The 16237-nt window shown below is 48.1% G+C and overlaps 1 protein-coding gene across 1 annotated transcript in view; it reads left to right on the top strand.

Annotated features, from left to right (window-relative positions):
• Adamts16 (ADAM metallopeptidase with thrombospondin type 1 motif 16) overlaps nucleotides 1–15932 on the top strand; it is a 70175-nt gene extending 54243 nt beyond the window's left edge. Inside the window, exons 16-20 of the mRNA XM_087897038.1 lie at nucleotides 3274–3475; nucleotides 3607–3801; nucleotides 6327–6551; nucleotides 12672–12819; nucleotides 14015–15932. Coding sequence (XP_087753164.1) covers nucleotides 3274–3475; nucleotides 3607–3801; nucleotides 6327–6551; nucleotides 12672–12819; nucleotides 14015–14130 — 886 coding nt within the window. The 3' untranslated portion in view covers nucleotides 14131–15932. The remainder of the gene's footprint in view (nucleotides 1–3273; nucleotides 3476–3606; nucleotides 3802–6326; nucleotides 6552–12671; nucleotides 12820–14014) is intronic.
• Nucleotides 15933–16237: the final 305 nt, after the last annotated feature.

Raw genomic sequence — 16237 nt, 5'->3', positions numbered from 1 at the left:
CGTACCCAAAAGCATCCACTGAGAGTTAACTCTGAAATGCCTGACCTTGAAATGCCAACAAAGTCAATAGACAGGGTGAAGCCCGGTATTATTTCTATCTTTAAATCAGTACTGGATGGGAAGGGGGATTTCAGTGAGAAACATCTAATACCTGGTGTGTTGATCAGTGCTCTGTTACTGGAACAAAGCCAGGGATGAGTCAACTGTAACATGAGGGCCGGTTTATTGGGGTATCTATCCCGCCCAGCACCCCAACAAGTCGGCAAACCCCAAAGAAAACCAATCACACAAAGATCTCTATAAGTTATAAAGCTGATTGGCCCATTAGGTCAGGCTTCTTGTTAACTCTTATAACTTATGTTACCCCATTATTCTTATCTACGTTAGCCACATGGGCTCAGTACCTTTCTCAGTGTGACAGCTTACATGTTGCCTCTTTGGTGGTCTGGACAGGAGTGCTGAGGGAGCTCTGCTTCCAGAATACTCCCAGTCTCTTTGCTCCACCCCTACTTCCTGTCTGGCTTTCCCGCCTATACTGCCTGCCTGGCCAATCAGCGTTTTATTAAAATATGATTGACAGAATACAGATAATTCTCCTGCACCAGTCAACTAAGAAGGAGAAGGGTTCATTTTAGTTTACAGTTTTGGAGGTTTCCAAAGCTGGTTTCCCTGTTTCATGGGCTTGTGGGGAAACATCAAGAATGTGAACCCAATAAAGCTGCCTCCTCATAGGGTCCCAGAAGCAGATGAGAGGCCAGAAGGGTCCGGAGTCCCAGCAGCTCTTTCGAGAGTCTGCCCTGGTGACCTTAGTCCCTGTGACAAGGCCCCGCCTCTTAACAGTTTCTGCATCACATCGCAATAGCACTGAGGACTGTCAGTCTTCAACACCCTGGCCTTTGAAGAACAGTCCAGATCCAAACCTCAGTAGCTGTTGATCAGTACAGATTCTTAATGTGGAGCAAAAGATTCCAACAAATGCAACTTATAGTCTGAGATAAAGCAACTCTCTGTACAACTCACAGCCATGGTGAGATCCACACAGGCAGGCCCTGTGAGAAAGCCCCTACAGTGGAGGCTGAGTGCATCCATATCCTGCCTGGGAACAGAGTAGCCTTCTTGTTTCCACTGGTAGACACAGACAAACTAAACAAAGCAGTCGTTGCTGTGGTCCATGGTCAGCTGCTGAATGAGGCTTGCTCCAGCATGGGGAACCCTCCCTCGGGCGGTATCAGAACAGTGTGAACTGAAACTCTTTCTTAAGCTGGAGTGAAGGCATTTCCCTCTGTGAAGCAAAACAGACACTTGGCGCTTACAGAAGCAATCTGCGTGATCTCTGTTCAGAAGGCTTTTCTTAATGACCTGCAGTTAAGGGAGCCGGTAGAGAACGGCTCAACCCAGTTGGAGTGGCTTGAGATGGTGGAGACAGGAGACTTAGGGAGGAGGTATGAAGAGCGTGCGAGCAGCCAAGCTGTTTTTCACGGCCCCAGCGTGGACACCAATTACCATTTATAAGACTGCAGGGCTGAGAGCAAACATAAAAAAATGGGAAAGTATATTTTTTAAAAAACCATCATGAAAGCGTACAGAGGTGTCCAAGGAGCAACCAAGAGGATCCAAGTGCGGAGCCGTCACACCACCACAGCAGACACCAATCCCTCACCAGAAGGACGAGCCATTTATCTGTTAGCATGCAATAAAAAACACTCATCTTGCTGATACTGAGAATCTGGTGTTCCCACAGTTGACGTGGGACCAGTTGCTAGAGCCCTTGTGTGTTTTCTTTTTATATGTTTCAAAATTACAGGCTCTTTACAGTTTGCTTCAAGACGTAATGGAATCTTTTTAGGAATAAAGCAGCATACGGCACCTCCAAAGCAAAACTAAGCTTGAGCACCCGGCTGCTACCGAGTTTGCAAGCATCGCGGAACTTGGAGTGGGGGCTCCCCTTTCTCTTCCAGGAGGAGTCCTCAGTTGACTCTCCTTTCAGATTTACCACCTTAGTCTTAAGACTGACAAAGGAGGCCCAGACTAAACCAAGGGGATTGCTTCATGGGCAAACTTCCCCACCACCTTATGTGTCCTCACGGCTCCTGTCTGGCTGAGCATCCGTCATGGTCACACCGTGCTGTGCGTCCTCGCGGTCTCTGTACAGATTGGGCATCATGGCCATTCCAAAGTGTGTGTCCTCATGGTCCCCTGGACTGGTTGACCATCATGGTTATGCTGAAATAGGTGTCCTCATGGTCCCTTGTTCTGACTTATCACCATGGCCACAAAGCCCTCCAATGCAAGGCTGTGCAGTCATACCCAGGCCTAGCTCACACCTAGTAGGGCACCATTGGGCTGACCTTGGACCCACCTCCATTCCACCCCCCAGTTCCAGCCAGCACATCCATCAACAAGGATGCTTTTAAAACCAGAGATGGAAGTCACAGTGTAGCTTTGGGAGAAAACACTGTGGAGAAGCCGAAAAGATGATGAGATATCACGGCATCCTGTCAAGAGGTACGCCAAGCCCTGGGTGACGACAGGTGACAGCCAATCAATCTGAATTACCCAGCTGCTAAGGAATCTAGGAAAGACAGAGACACAGCATCCAAAATCCTGTAACAGAGAAAAGGGGGAGAGAAAAAGCAGGCTGTATGGAAGATAAGGATCACTAATTCATACAATGGATTTTGATCATTCTCCTCCTACCCCTTTAGCTCCTCCGAATCTCACCCCCATACACACATGCTAAATACCATAATGTGTTAGATATAATGATATTGTGGTTACATTTTTAAAAACACAAAGGATTTGAATCCTCAAGGAATGCACATAGAAATAACTGTCTGAAATTGACATACAAATGTTATATTGAAATAGCTGCATTTGAATTTTGCACGCAGTTGTTACATAAGTTAAGGTCACGTGTTAATGGCTGTTGAAGCTAAGTGGGTATAAGCACAAAGGTCTTTTATTTGGGATATGATCGGAGTTTTCTATTTTTATAAAAAAAATTTAGAGAGAGATTAAAGATCTATTCTAAGGTGGGTTATTTGCAAATACAGGGAAGCCAGATTCCCCTTAAATGTGTAGAGTCCGATTCAGCAGCCGCAACACATAGGCAAAATTGGCCACTCTATAAAAATTGTGGCTGGAAAAGATTACATTTGTGTCAGGTATCACAGGAAAGCCATGGACCACCTGTCAACACACACACACGTATCCACTGACTTGGAGCCATGGCGCCATCCCTCCCTCACTGTGGTTTTCTGTGTCCCCTGCCAGCTGGTCCGTAGGAAACTGGAGCACATGCAGCCGGACGTGTGGCGGGGGCACTCAGAGCAGACCTGTGCAGTGTACGCGGAGGGTGCACTACCGTGACGAGCCCATCTCGGCCAGCCTGTGCCCGCAGCCTGCACCCTCCAGTCACCAGGCCTGCAACTCTCAAAGCTGCCCACCCGCTTGGAGCACCGGGCCCTGGGCTGAGGTAACCAGGTGGGGCGGAGAAGGGACGGAGGCTGGACCACACACTGTGGGATGCTCTGTCTAAGGCCTGGGACATCCAGCCGAGTCTGAAAACTGTCCTGCCTTTGCTGAAAGTTTCACTCTCTTGCGCAGTGCTCTCGAACCTGTGGAAAAGGGTGGAGGAAGAGAGCGGTGGCCTGCAAGAGCACCAACCCCTCAGCCAGAGCCCAGCTGCTGCACGACGCTGCCTGCACCTCGGAACCCAAGCCGAGGACCCACGAAGTCTGCCTGCTCACGCGCTGCCACAAGCACAAGAAGCTGCAGTGGCTGGTGTCTGCCTGGTCCCAGGTACGCCCACCAGATTCCCTCAGAATGGGGTCGGCCTCACTCCTCCGAGCAGCCTGCTTCTGCCTCCTCTAGCTTTACCGTGCCTTCTCACACTGCGCAAGTTCTGTTTCCCATGCTTTGAGTCAGTCCCCTCTGTCAGCCATGGCCCCAGATCTCCTGCTTCCCTGGCATCCATGCTGACATGCTCCCTCAGTGCCCAATCCCTCCTCACAATGACACCGGTGGCTAAAGAAAGTCAGTAGCCTTTCTCAAGCCTTGGGCACATCGGGGAGTGGATGTGCTCATTCAGAAAGCACAGGATGCATTTCTGAAGAGGGTCTCCATGCGCAGTCAGTTCATGCTTGTAGAAATGTCTTGGGTTGCACTGCTGAACCGCTGGCTGTGGAGCCAATGATGGACAGCAATGAAGAGCACATCTCCTTTCATCCGAGTGGAGATGTCCAGACCCCACGGGAGGACTAGCCATGGAGCACTGAGCTTGAAGTACAGAGGTTTCCTGACTAGCCTTGGCCTAAGTGAGCCCAAAAGGCCCTCGGAAATCTTTCCACACCTGCCAAGGATATAATATTCCCCAAGGCCAAACTTTCACCTTCCCACAGCAGCTGGGAAAGAAAGTCTTTGTTTCTTCTCACACTTCTCAGGGCAGGGCCAAGATGCCCTGTTTCTCCACACACATCAGGTAGTGCCTTGTTTAGGAAGGAGGGTCAGTGTGACCCCCGGGGCTTTGCATCTTCCTGAGATACTGTTTACCACTGAAAGCTGAGTGCAGCATTGACCAGTGGAAAGAGTAAGCTCGCCACTGCTAGTCAAGTGCACAGGTTCACGATACCCAGAGCAAATGCAAGACGATTCTGGATGGGTTTCACCTTCAGTAGGAAAGTCGAGTCTACTGGGCAAACCTCTGAGGCTAAATGCAGACAGCAGAAGGTTTAGGCTGCATAGTCTATGGGCTCTGTCCAGGGAGGAAATTCTTGATAAGGAATTTAAAACACATGTACAGAGAGAAGGAGGGGGAGGGAGAAGGGCTGGAGAGATGGCTCAGCAGTTAAGAGCACTGACTGCTCTTCCAGAGGACCTAGGTTCAATTCCCAGCAGCCACATGGCAGCTCACAACTGTCTGTAACTCCAATTCAAGAAGATCTGATACCATCACACCAATGCACATAAAATAAAGTTAAATAAATTAAAAAGACAAAAACAATAAGAAGAAGAAAAGAAATTCAAAGGTTACCACTCAAAATAATGTATGTATACATACATCTCACCCAGAGTAAAAGATGTATGTATACATATATATACATTATATGTACACATGTTGTGTGTGTATATATATAGAGAGAGATACACATATATACATACATGCACAAACGCACACATTCTCATACAGACTTACACACATATACCAGAGTTTCTCTCAGTGCTATACTCAATAGGCAGCATAGAATAGTCTTCTAATGGGAACTCTGTCTTGGATGGAGGGTACACAGAAGGCATTTGGAAGCCAGTAAGTGAATGTGAGGCGCTCGGCTCCCTTAGATCTCCTGTTGGCAGTTTGACCTGGTGGTCCTGAGGCTGCCCAGCATTGCTCAGAACTGGGATCCCTGTTGTGGACACAGGCGCTGGCCTGAGGTCACAGAGGATGCAGCCTCACATGCCATCTCTGCTTAGCAGATGCTACAGCTTCTCTTGTCCACTTACTGATCCGTCCAGGGCCTCTCAGCTCACGCAGGAGCCAGGCAACAGGGCTCGCTCGGACTTGGCTTGCATCCCAGAGAGAGCAAGTGCTCTCACACACACCCCAAATGCTCTCACCCCCGCCCCCGTGCCTAGCTGCTTCCTTTCCAGGAACCACTCAGGTTTCTAGGGAAGGTTTCTGAACCCTGGAATACTCTAGGGGCCCATACTGTGGCTGCAGAGGAGGTGTGGGGGCGATACCGAGGGGTATGATTCACTGCATATCTTTGCTCCTAATATTTCTCTGCTGTTATCAGTGACAGCCAAGCATTTAAATTTAGCAGTAGAAGTGTCCTCAGAATCACACCCATGAGGTTTCCTTCTGCACCACCCCTCTGTATCGCCTGTAGTATTATCTGCTGTTTGTAGTTTGGTTTGGAGTCAGGGTCTTCAGTTTGCCACCCTCCTGCTGGGAGTTTCTGTACCACAGTGCTCAACCTCAAATCCTCCTTATTGACTTTAATGTTGGATATCATAAATGTCTTTTTTTAAATATTTATTTATTAATTATGTATACAATATTCTGTCGTGTGTCCACCTGCAGGCCAGAAGAGGGCATCAGATCTCATTTCAGATGGTTGTGAGCCACCATGTGGTTGCTGGGAATTGAATTCAGGCCCTTTGGAAGAGCAGGCAATCCTCTTAACTGCTGAGCCATCTCTCCAGCCCAAATGTCTTTTTTTTAATGCCATTGCCAAGCCATGAAATACCCATATTTATGTAAGTGTTAAAGCTGGTGCCATCGGGGAACACTTTGACTGCTGAGCCCTTCTCTGCTCTCCTCTTCCCAGTGTTCTGTGACCTGCGAGAGGGGGACCCAGCAGAGAGTTCTCAGGTGTGCCGAGAAGTATGTCTCTGGAAAGTACCGAGAGCTGGCCTCCAAGAAGTGCTCACATCTGCCGAAGCCGGACCTGGAGCTGGAGCGGGCCTGTGTCCTATTTCCCTGTCACAAGAATCTTCCATATTCTGCTGCAGGCCCCCGACGAGGCAGCTGGTTTGCCTCACCCTGGTCTCAGGTAAGACGCTGAGGCTGGGGACTGGCTCACATTGGTTGGAGGCAGCTACCTGTTGGGGTGTATACCCCAAAGCCCATTGAGCCCTCCTGACCTTTCTCTCCCACACGTGAGTGGCCCCTTGAGGGTGGGTATATCCTGCTGAGGGTGGACTCCACATGTTGCTGAACCTTATTGGGCCCCTGGGCATCCTTGCAAATGTTTATGGCATCAAGTGTAAGGAAATGTAATACTCTTGGTAAAACCTGGGCAGAAATCCCTAGAGATGGGTGTGAATGGAAAAACTGAGATTCATAATAAATCAGCAGTAGTTAGTTTATAGCCGGCCATGTGGCTGTGAAAATGAGATGGGAATTTTCATGTCGTGCCTGAATGCTTGGAGCAGCAACCTGGGCTGAGGGTATGCAGAGTCCCCTTAGGGCAGTGGTTCTTTATCTTCCTAATGTGACCCCTTAATACAGTTCCTCATGTTGGGGTGACCTCCAACATGAGGTCCAACAATGACTTACTGTCACTGTTACTTCATAACTGTAAGTTTGTACTGTTATGGATCGTATGTAAATATATGATATGAAGATTGTCTTTGGTGACCCCTGTGAAAAGGTTGTTTGTACCCCAAAGAGGCCACAATCCACAGGTTAAGAACAACTGTTCTAGGGGATTTTGGTTGTGTGTAAAGGTTTATCAACACTTTACTTAAACCCAAACCTGAAACTTAGCCTGGTCTTCAATAGCTTTGGTAGGTCTGAAAGCCCTGATTTGTCTAATGATTAATTTGTATCAACTGGCTGTGGTTTATATCCTCTGTGATCCGCTTGTTGATTCAATACCATAACTTCTACAGTGCAAGAATAACCCATGGGGTATATTTGCAGTAAGCATTTGTCCCCACGACCCTGCACATAAACTGTAGAAATTTTACGGGCTGGAAACATTTCAGGTAGTAATGAATGGTCCATGACTGGTTGACCCTCCGCGGCAGACAGGTTTATTCTTGTCCCGGTTAAAGGACATTGTGGTGATTTGCTATCTGGGGTCTCTTCAAACTCAAATAGCTTTGTTTATCCTTTCATTTCATGGTGAGCCATGGTATAAGGTTGACCTAAATCATTCCAGGCATGTGTACTGAGGATCTGGTGGTTCCCAGGCCGTGGGATCTGGGAACAGCTTAAATATGGTCACCTGTTGCTCTCTTCACTTCACATGTCACAGATGAGTATGCCAAAGGTTGGCAGGGCAGGGCTGCTTCACCAGGATAGCACAGATTATTTGGGAATGACATGACCTATGAAGGGTCAGTAGCTGGGTCCCAAATGACACCATGGGCTGCCATAGATGACAGCTATGCCTGACATGTCATGGCAACTGCAGAGAAAGAGACAGAGCGAGCAGCATGCACAGAGTACAGGCAGACTTGCAAACCGATGGATGCTGCCCTGTACGTACAATGCGGTCACTCATCTGCTCTCAATTCCCAAAGCTCTAAGTGGGGCATGGAAAAATAGGAGCCAGCTGAGAGCTATTGATGGATAATCCACAATCTACACCTCCTTGTAACAAGGGAGTTCATGTTTGGGACTGGGCAGCTTTGCACAAAATTTTACAACCCTGTCCATGATTATGTCAAAAGTTCTTATGACTTAGGCCACTGAGGTTTGTGCAATCCCATTCTGCACAGCTTCGGTGTGTAATCTCTAGATTTGGAGAGGAAGACACTACACTAAGGGACTGACGTAATGATGCCTCTTAATAGGGGCTCTTGAGAAAATAGGTGGCAGATTGGAAAGCTGGGTTCCCAGAATTGCTTTGTGCTTCTTTATCTATTGTCCTCTGGGTTTTGAGGGGTGAGCTTTGCACCGTGTTAAGTCCATGGTCTCCATCTCTCGGGTCCTGCAAGTTTGAGGGACCACCATCCTTACTGAGAGATTAGCAGCTACCATGTTCCAGAAAGACCAATGTTACAAAGGAGCAGGCTTGCTCTCATTCCATTCAAAAGCTACTAAAGCATACACAATTATTTGAGATGCACCTGTTCATCACTGATGAAATGAATAATCCTTCCAACCATTCATCTAACATCCATTAGAACACACATTCTGTGTGTGAGTCATTGATCTCTCAAACATAGGGATCTTCTCTGATCCAGAAGCACTCTGAAGTCTGAGAAGCAGGAATGGAGACAGTTTTGAGTGAGAAGTGGTCAGCGAAGGTTTTCAGTTAGCCTGTCTACATAGTAGAAGCAACCCCATCTGCAGTTTCCCTGAGACTGTAAATTTCGTGTGGTGGTCTTCTTGTTGAGAAAGAAACTATGTTCAGACGTGAAAAGATAATTGTCTTAGAACTGTAAAAGGGCTCATCTTCCTGGGCATGTGGGGGGTCCTTGTCACATCCAATCTCTAGAACTGGCAAAGTCTTTACAAGAGTTCTTGGGTAGTGACCTGTTGTATAGAGTTCTCCAAGTGCTTCTAATGTGAGAGCCACAAGCCCAGCATGAATCCACCAATCCAGGAGGTTTGTGCAGGTATCTGCAGCAGGTGGCTGTGTGGAGAGTTAGCTGAGCCAATACAGATCAAGTTTACAAAGAATCAGGCTGTCTGGGTCTTGAAAAGATTGCTCAGCAGAAGTCCTGAGAAACTATAGGAAGATGGCAAAGTTTTGAGGCTCTAGAGTCTCCTTTGAACATTCTTTCTTGATGTGGGATGGCCTTCTGTATATATTGGTTGATGGATAAAGCTGTCTTGGCCAATGGCTTAGCAGAGTAAAGCCAGGCAGAAAATCCGAACAGAGACATAAAGAGAGAGTAGATGGAGTCAGAGAGATGCCATGTAGCAGCTCAAGAAGCAAGGGGTAACAAACCACGAGCCTTGTGGTAAAATATAAAATAATAGAAATGGGTTAATTTAAGATGTAAGAGTTAGTTAATAAAAGCCTGAGCTAATAGGCCAAGCAGTGTTGTAATTAATACAGTCTCTGTGTGATTATTCAGGTCTGGGAGGCCAGGGATGAACAAGCAGTCTCTACTTACACTTTCTCTCAAAGCTGCTGTCATTGACTTGCCCACAACAAGTATCCAACTGAACCTCATAGCTCCTGCTGCCTCCCTGCCTACTCTTGGCCCTGCTGCCTCCCTGCCTTCTGGACCCTGCTGCCTTTCCTGCCTTCTCCTGCCTCCCTGTCTCTGTCTCTCGGCCTCAGTTGCCTCCCTGCTTTCCAACCCTCAAGGGAGGGCTCCAGGTGCTTCTTATGTGTTTGTGAATGGAAGAGCTAATAAGAACCCTATGATAAAACCTCTAAACATACAGCTAAGTTTGAAGCCACAGTGTTTGCATAATTGATAAACAGTTCCCATCCTTTCCCTTCCTGGGAAGAAAAAGAAGACACATTTGTTAAACTTCACATTTTCTTTTCTTCTCCTTGTATACTGCAACCTTTAGCAACTCAAAGTATTTCCAAAGTTTTAAGCTGAATAATTTTTTCTTCCAGCCTAATGTAGAGAAATGCAAATATTGAGAATCTGAGAGACTGTTTCTTACATAAATATGTTTTTTCTTATGAGGAATGCTCAAACTCTCTAAACCAGGGCTTCTGAATCACCAGAGTTAGTGCCAAGCCTGAAGCAGGGAGAGGTGGGAGCCTGGGAGGTGAAGATGCCAGAGCTGGCACTGCCGAGGGCCTGAGCTCCCACTGCTGCTGGCACTGCCTGGCTTAGGACCATACTTTGACCAGGGGCTTCCTCAGGTACCCTGAGGCCAGGTGCTGAGTCATTCATGTTCATCACTGAGTATGGAGTATGTAGAACATGACCTGGCACAGGAGCGGTGAGTGGTTAATATGTGACCATTAAAGGAATCCGTGGCAAAACACACCAAACCGCACATGAATGGTTTGGAAACCGTGAAGTGAGTCCAATCTGTGGGCCTCAGCCAACAGAGGGCAGCTGGGAGCGCAGCCCCATTCAGAATCATAAATGTATGTAAAACATCAGGAGATTTTTACAGACTTTATTTTGGTAGCTCGATTGCACGGTTCTCAAGGACGAGCCTTGTAGAAGACTCTGCGTGGCTGTATTATACAGCTGGATACATCCCACTGTCACCCTGAGTATAATCTTCAACTGAACAGGAACAGGATCAGCTTGGAGGATGAGAGGCAGGTGGATAGAAATGGTTGCACATGTCCCCAATGAGACGAGGTCCGCTGCTGGCTTGGTCCTATTCGCCCACAGCCCAAGAGCTCTCAATAGCCCATGGGCTGAGTGGGGGTGCCTGACATTCACAAAGCAAAGAACCAAGTGCTGAGCTGAGCTTTTGCAGCACGTCAGAAATACGATACACAGTGGGAAACATCTGCTGGCCCCTCTGACCCTGGCGATTCAAGAATAAGTTATGCATCTGTCCACTGCGTTGCTTGTTCTGGTTGTCATAGTTACAAGCTGAAACAGAGCAGTGGGTGACTTTCACTAATTCTGATCTCGAAATAAAAAAAGTAAAAGCCTAGGAAATGTTCCAGACACAGGCTCCAGGCCTGACCCTGCTTTACCCGAAGAAGAAGAAAGAAGAAAAAGCAACCCCTTCAGTCTGAGATTCTGAGACTCCCAGCGTGCTATGTGTGCAATTTCTCTCCTCACTAGAGATGGGAAGGTGTACGCTAGTTCCAGTGAGTCTGAGGTCACTCTGAATGCTCTGATGGTGGCAGGCAGCAAGGACAAGTTCAGCGTCCGATTGAATGATACTGGCATGCCGCTTTGTGCCAGTGCGTTGGCCCTTGCCTGGTGCTCCAGTTCTCCTCCAGTATCCTCCAGTATGTTGTCCAGGAAGTGGGAGTGAGCAATATGAGTCAGCCATCCGTGTCCCTGTTCCTCACAGAGTGATTCCTGGCCAGTTTGTCTGCTGCACACCAGGACATCCCAACTGAGAGCTGACCTCATCTTCTTTCAGGTGTCCCTTTAATCTCTCCCATTCTTGACATACTTGAGGCAACAGTCTTGCCTAGTCACAGCTTATATAACCCAGTCTAGACTTGTGCTGTTTTCTTTCTTGGGTTGATTAATCTCCACGGGCCCACTGAAGTCCCCCTGTCTGTCTAGCTGCTCTTTCTTCGATTTCTGGCACACGATTAGCATCAGAAAGCTCCTATACAGTGGAGTGTGTACCTTCATTCTCCGTGTCACTGCTGCTTAGGGTGCTAAGACGTAATGCCCTAGCTCAAAGGGTTTCTGGCTGGCATGCTGGCCTAGGCACAGGAGTCCTGAAACTGGGGTCCAAAAGGGCCTGGCTTGAACGCCTCTGAGGCACCCCAGGTTTATCAATAAAGGTGCCATCTTGTCCCCCAAAACACTGTCCATCCCTTCATGCCATGAGAAAGCAGCCTGGGATCCTTCTGCAGGCACTAGTTCCCTGTGTCCCTCGGACCCTTAGTATTTCATCCAAGAACATTCTAGACAGAGGTTTGTATCTGCAGTTAATCTGAACACAGCTACCTTCAGGGCAGAAGAGAGCAAGGGAAGGGACAATAGTGTTTTGGCACCATGGACATCATCAGACCTGGTTCAAGACAAAGCCCCACACAGGTGAGAAAGTACCTGGCACTGATCTCAGTGTCAATCAGCAATTTCATTCTCTCATATACCTTAAATAGAAACCAAAATGATGGAGGGAGAAGCTTCCTTGAGGTTTTTTTTTTTAACGTAAGAGTAACCTGGAGACAGGCTCTGAGTCTTCATTTTCCACACTGTCTATAATTTGAGGAGATCCTAGGCCAATCCACAGATACCTGTGTCCTTGTGCAATACTCTGATGCTTTAACAAATGTGCTGTTCCTAGGAAACCTTAATAAAAGTTGCAGTATCAAATTCCCACTGGAGCACATCCTGAAAGGCCAAGGCTGTCTTCCTTTGATCCCTGAGAAGGGTGGGATGGCAGCCACATCACTGGGAAGCTGTATATCACAAGGCTGGTCTGTGGTGTCCTGGGAAAGGGCCAAGCATCATCTCACTTCAGGGATCTTTGTCCCCGTTACTGTCACTTCGGTGTACGGTTCTACCCTCTGACAAGTGGGCATGCCAGTGGTTGAGCTTGCGCTGACGTCCTGACAGCATGTGACTATGGTTCTTTGCCCTTGCAGTGCACAGCCAGCTGTGGGGGTGGTGTGCAGAGGAGAACCGTGCAGTGCCTGCTGGGAGGACAGCCAGCCTCAGATTGCTTCCTGCACCAGAAACCAGAGACCTCCTCGGCCTGCAACACCCATTTCTGCCCTATTGCAGAGAAGAGAGGTGAGTGTCGGGACCCCTCAGCTGGACTTCTGCAGAAGTTCCTTAGAAGATCCCAGGAGATGGAGTGCTGGCTGGAGCACCCTGGAGTCGGGGTCTTCTACCTGTAATATTCTGTTCTTCTGTTCGCCTCCTCCACTTTTACAACCAAAGAGTGACAATGCCATCCCTGCCACTCTCCTCCTGTCCCAGAAGGGAAAACCCAATGGTGATGTGTTTGTCCTCTAAAAGCATATGCTTACCTCTTTTTATATGCTGTTTGTGGCATTTAGAAAGACAGTTTTAGCAAAAGTATCCTTGAAATGCACCAAACTTCCTCATTCCTTGGGTATACTCTAAAAATCATCCTTGTGTCTGCACAAAATGCCTCAGGCGATTGCCGAGCCTGATGCCCTGACTTCCTGGGCTGCATCTTAGGCAGACTGTCTGGGAGGTGACCTACGGCTGGGCTGTATCACCCTGAGAACAAGGCGACTGGCACTCAGTGTCCATGTTTTACGCATCCTTCCTGGGCAAGGTGTTGCGCTAGTGTATTTAGAGCAAGAAGACCCCAGTTTTGCAGGAAGGGCTTTATGGAAACAACGGTCTCTCGGACCCCATTCACCCATTACATTAGTTACCGCCTCATTGCTATGGCTAAATTCCTGACAGGAAGCATCTTTAGGAAGTTTGGGGTTTTCTTTGGCTTATAGTTCCAAGGGTTAGAGTTCTGGTGGCCGGGGTCAGGGAAATGGTGGTGGGAGTGTGAGCAGCTTGCCACATTGTATCCAGCAGGGCTCAGGGAAATGGTGGCAGTAGTGTGAGCAGCTTGCTACATTGTATCCAGCAGGGGTCAGGAAATGGTGGCAGGAGTGTGAGTAGCTGGTCACATTGTATCCATAGTCAGAAAGTAGAGAAGGAAAAGGAAGTGAGGGTCAGACTATACAACTTCAAGATCCACCCCTTAAAGCACCCCTTTTCTAGTGAAGCTCAACTTCCTAAGGTTCCACAGCCTTGCATAACCACACCACCAACTGGTGACTAAGAGCTTAGACCAAACAGTCTGTAGGAGATGTTTCATACTCCAACAACAACCGGTCTGGAAGGGAACTCCTTGGTCATGACAAAACTCACTTTTCTCTGTGTACCAGAGGCAGCTGGCAGAGTCCAGGGCTGCCCATGGGAGCCTCAGGCTAACACACAGTGTTCTCGTTTCTAGATACCTTCTGCCAAGACCTCTTCCACTGGTGCTACTTGGTACCTCACCATGGCATGTGCAGTCACAGGTTCTACAGCAAGCAGTGCTGCAACACCTGCTCCAGATCTAACCTGTGAGCTAGGACTGGTCCCGGCAGCAAGAAGATGCCCCCAAGAGCACCAGAGAGCTGTGCAGTGTGCATTGGGATGCATCCAAGAAGACAGGAGCTGGAAGGAGACGGATTGTTGGACTTCTGACCCAGGGTGCATCAATGTGTTTCTGAATGTGGGAGCACATACTTGCTCTCACAAGGGCGTGTTCTGTTCTTCTGTTAGGTGGGAAAGTGGGGTCCCGCTGGGCGACCTCCCGCACACGGACAGAAGGGACCTGTGCTATAGTCCACAGGAAGCAGCCGTTCGCTGGGTTGGCATTCAGCCAAACCAAATGCCAAAGACAGACAGCACTAACAGCAAATGCTGGATGTATTTCCAAAAAGAGAAGTGTAAGAATCAGAAAAGGGTTCAGAGCATCTGCCATCCAGCTCGCTGGCCTCCCTCCGACCTCGGGGGCTCCACTGTCATCATGAAAGGCTTGTGGACACTGAGAGGCAGGCATGAGATAGCTCTCTCCTACCCCAGTGGCCCCTAGAGCAGGTACCTGCTGGGGCCTCTGACTTAGGACTTTTGCATACTTGGAAATGGGAGAACAAAATCCCCACTAAGGTGCTTTCTGTACTTCCAGACCTTGCCCTGGAGGAGCAACTTTGATACTTTTGTTTTCTTTCTCGGTTATTTACAGTGAGTTACTGTTTCAACCCATTTCTCAGTGCTGTTCTGTTTTAAAGGAGGAATCAGAAGCATAGGTTACATGAGAATATAGGTATCCCTGGAACATCAGGGTCTCCAGTAACAGACGCCAGCCAAGTCGCTGATGTGCTGTTCGTGTTAAGCCCCAGGCTGTGGTTTGTGTGTTGAGTGGTTTTAAGATCCATTCTGTAAGTTTGCTTCTGAGCTGAGAGCAGAGGCCAATGACCTTCAAATGGAAGGACTCATGGCAACCCTCCAACCTACCCCTGTACTTCTCTGTCATTATTGGTGCTTTATTTCTGATCTCCCCACCTAGGGCCTTCCAAATAGGCACCTAGATATTTATATTTACTGAAATTTTATAATGAATTTTATATCATATGGTGTGCTTTGGAATTGCATCACGGTTTGTCATGACGTTTGCTTCCGAGGGGAAGGGCTGGCAGAGGATACCCGAGAAGCAAAGTCTAAGAGTGTTTTAGAGCATCATGGGCAGTTTTCTATGCCTGCCATGGAGGAGAAGACAGAACTGCAGGAGAGATGGGCAGCGACAGGTGACAAGGCCATGTAGAGCATCTTTGCAGCAGGTCCTGGTAGCAGGGGTCAGGGAAATGTGAGGCTGTGCTGTAAAGCAAAGGCAGTAGAGAGAAGACAGGTGATTCAAGCAACTGGCCACTGATCACAGAGCTCAGTCCCCTTGAGGTCTGTTGTGGACACCTGCAGTCTGAAACAAAGTTGTGGACATTTTGAGTGTGAATCCTAAAAGACGTCAGGCTGCAAACTTGGGTGTGACTTCCATCCAGGCTGCTTTTTAATCCACTGTCTAGCCAAGAATGACCACGAACTTTTGGCCACCCCCTTGCCTCCACGCCTCAAGTACTGGGATATCAGGGCATGGGACCTGGATTATGATGTGCCAGGAATGGAACCATAGTTTCATTGGTGTTAAGCACATTCTCTACCAACCAAGCGATAGTTGGTAGTGTTGGCCCAGCCTTTTTTGGGGGAACCTCTGTCTTTTCTGTATGTTCCCTCGGCTGATCTGCTAAGTTCCACTCACATATTAGAGCATGTTCTTTCTTTTTAGGCTAATAATTAAATGTTAATCACGTCTAGAAAGCACTTTCACAGACCGTGTTGTCTGGCATTTATTTGACCATCATATGCCCTGACCAATCAGAATAACCACCACAGCACTCCCTCTGGTTCAGAGGTATCCAGCCCTAATAGGGACCCATGGGAAGTCGTTGCTGTTCCCATGACTGAGGTAGATCCCTTCCCACAGGGACTCACCAACCAGCCCTCTGTAAGGATATCAGCTCCTCATGATTGGCCCACTTACCAGCTTAGACTGCTTTGTTCACAAATGTCCCCTGCTGGGGCAAGATCACACCATAACTCCCAGTACACAGACCATCTCATCTACCTGAATGGAGAG

The sequence above is a fragment of the Myodes glareolus genome, chromosome 15 (genome assembly GCF_982192425.1).
Source record: "Myodes glareolus chromosome 15, mMyoGla1.1, whole genome shotgun sequence".
Taxonomy (NCBI): domain Eukaryota; kingdom Metazoa; phylum Chordata; class Mammalia; order Rodentia; family Cricetidae; genus Myodes; species Myodes glareolus.
Note: the sequence above shows the minus strand (reverse complement) of the source record. Positions and strands in the feature narration are given on the sequence as shown.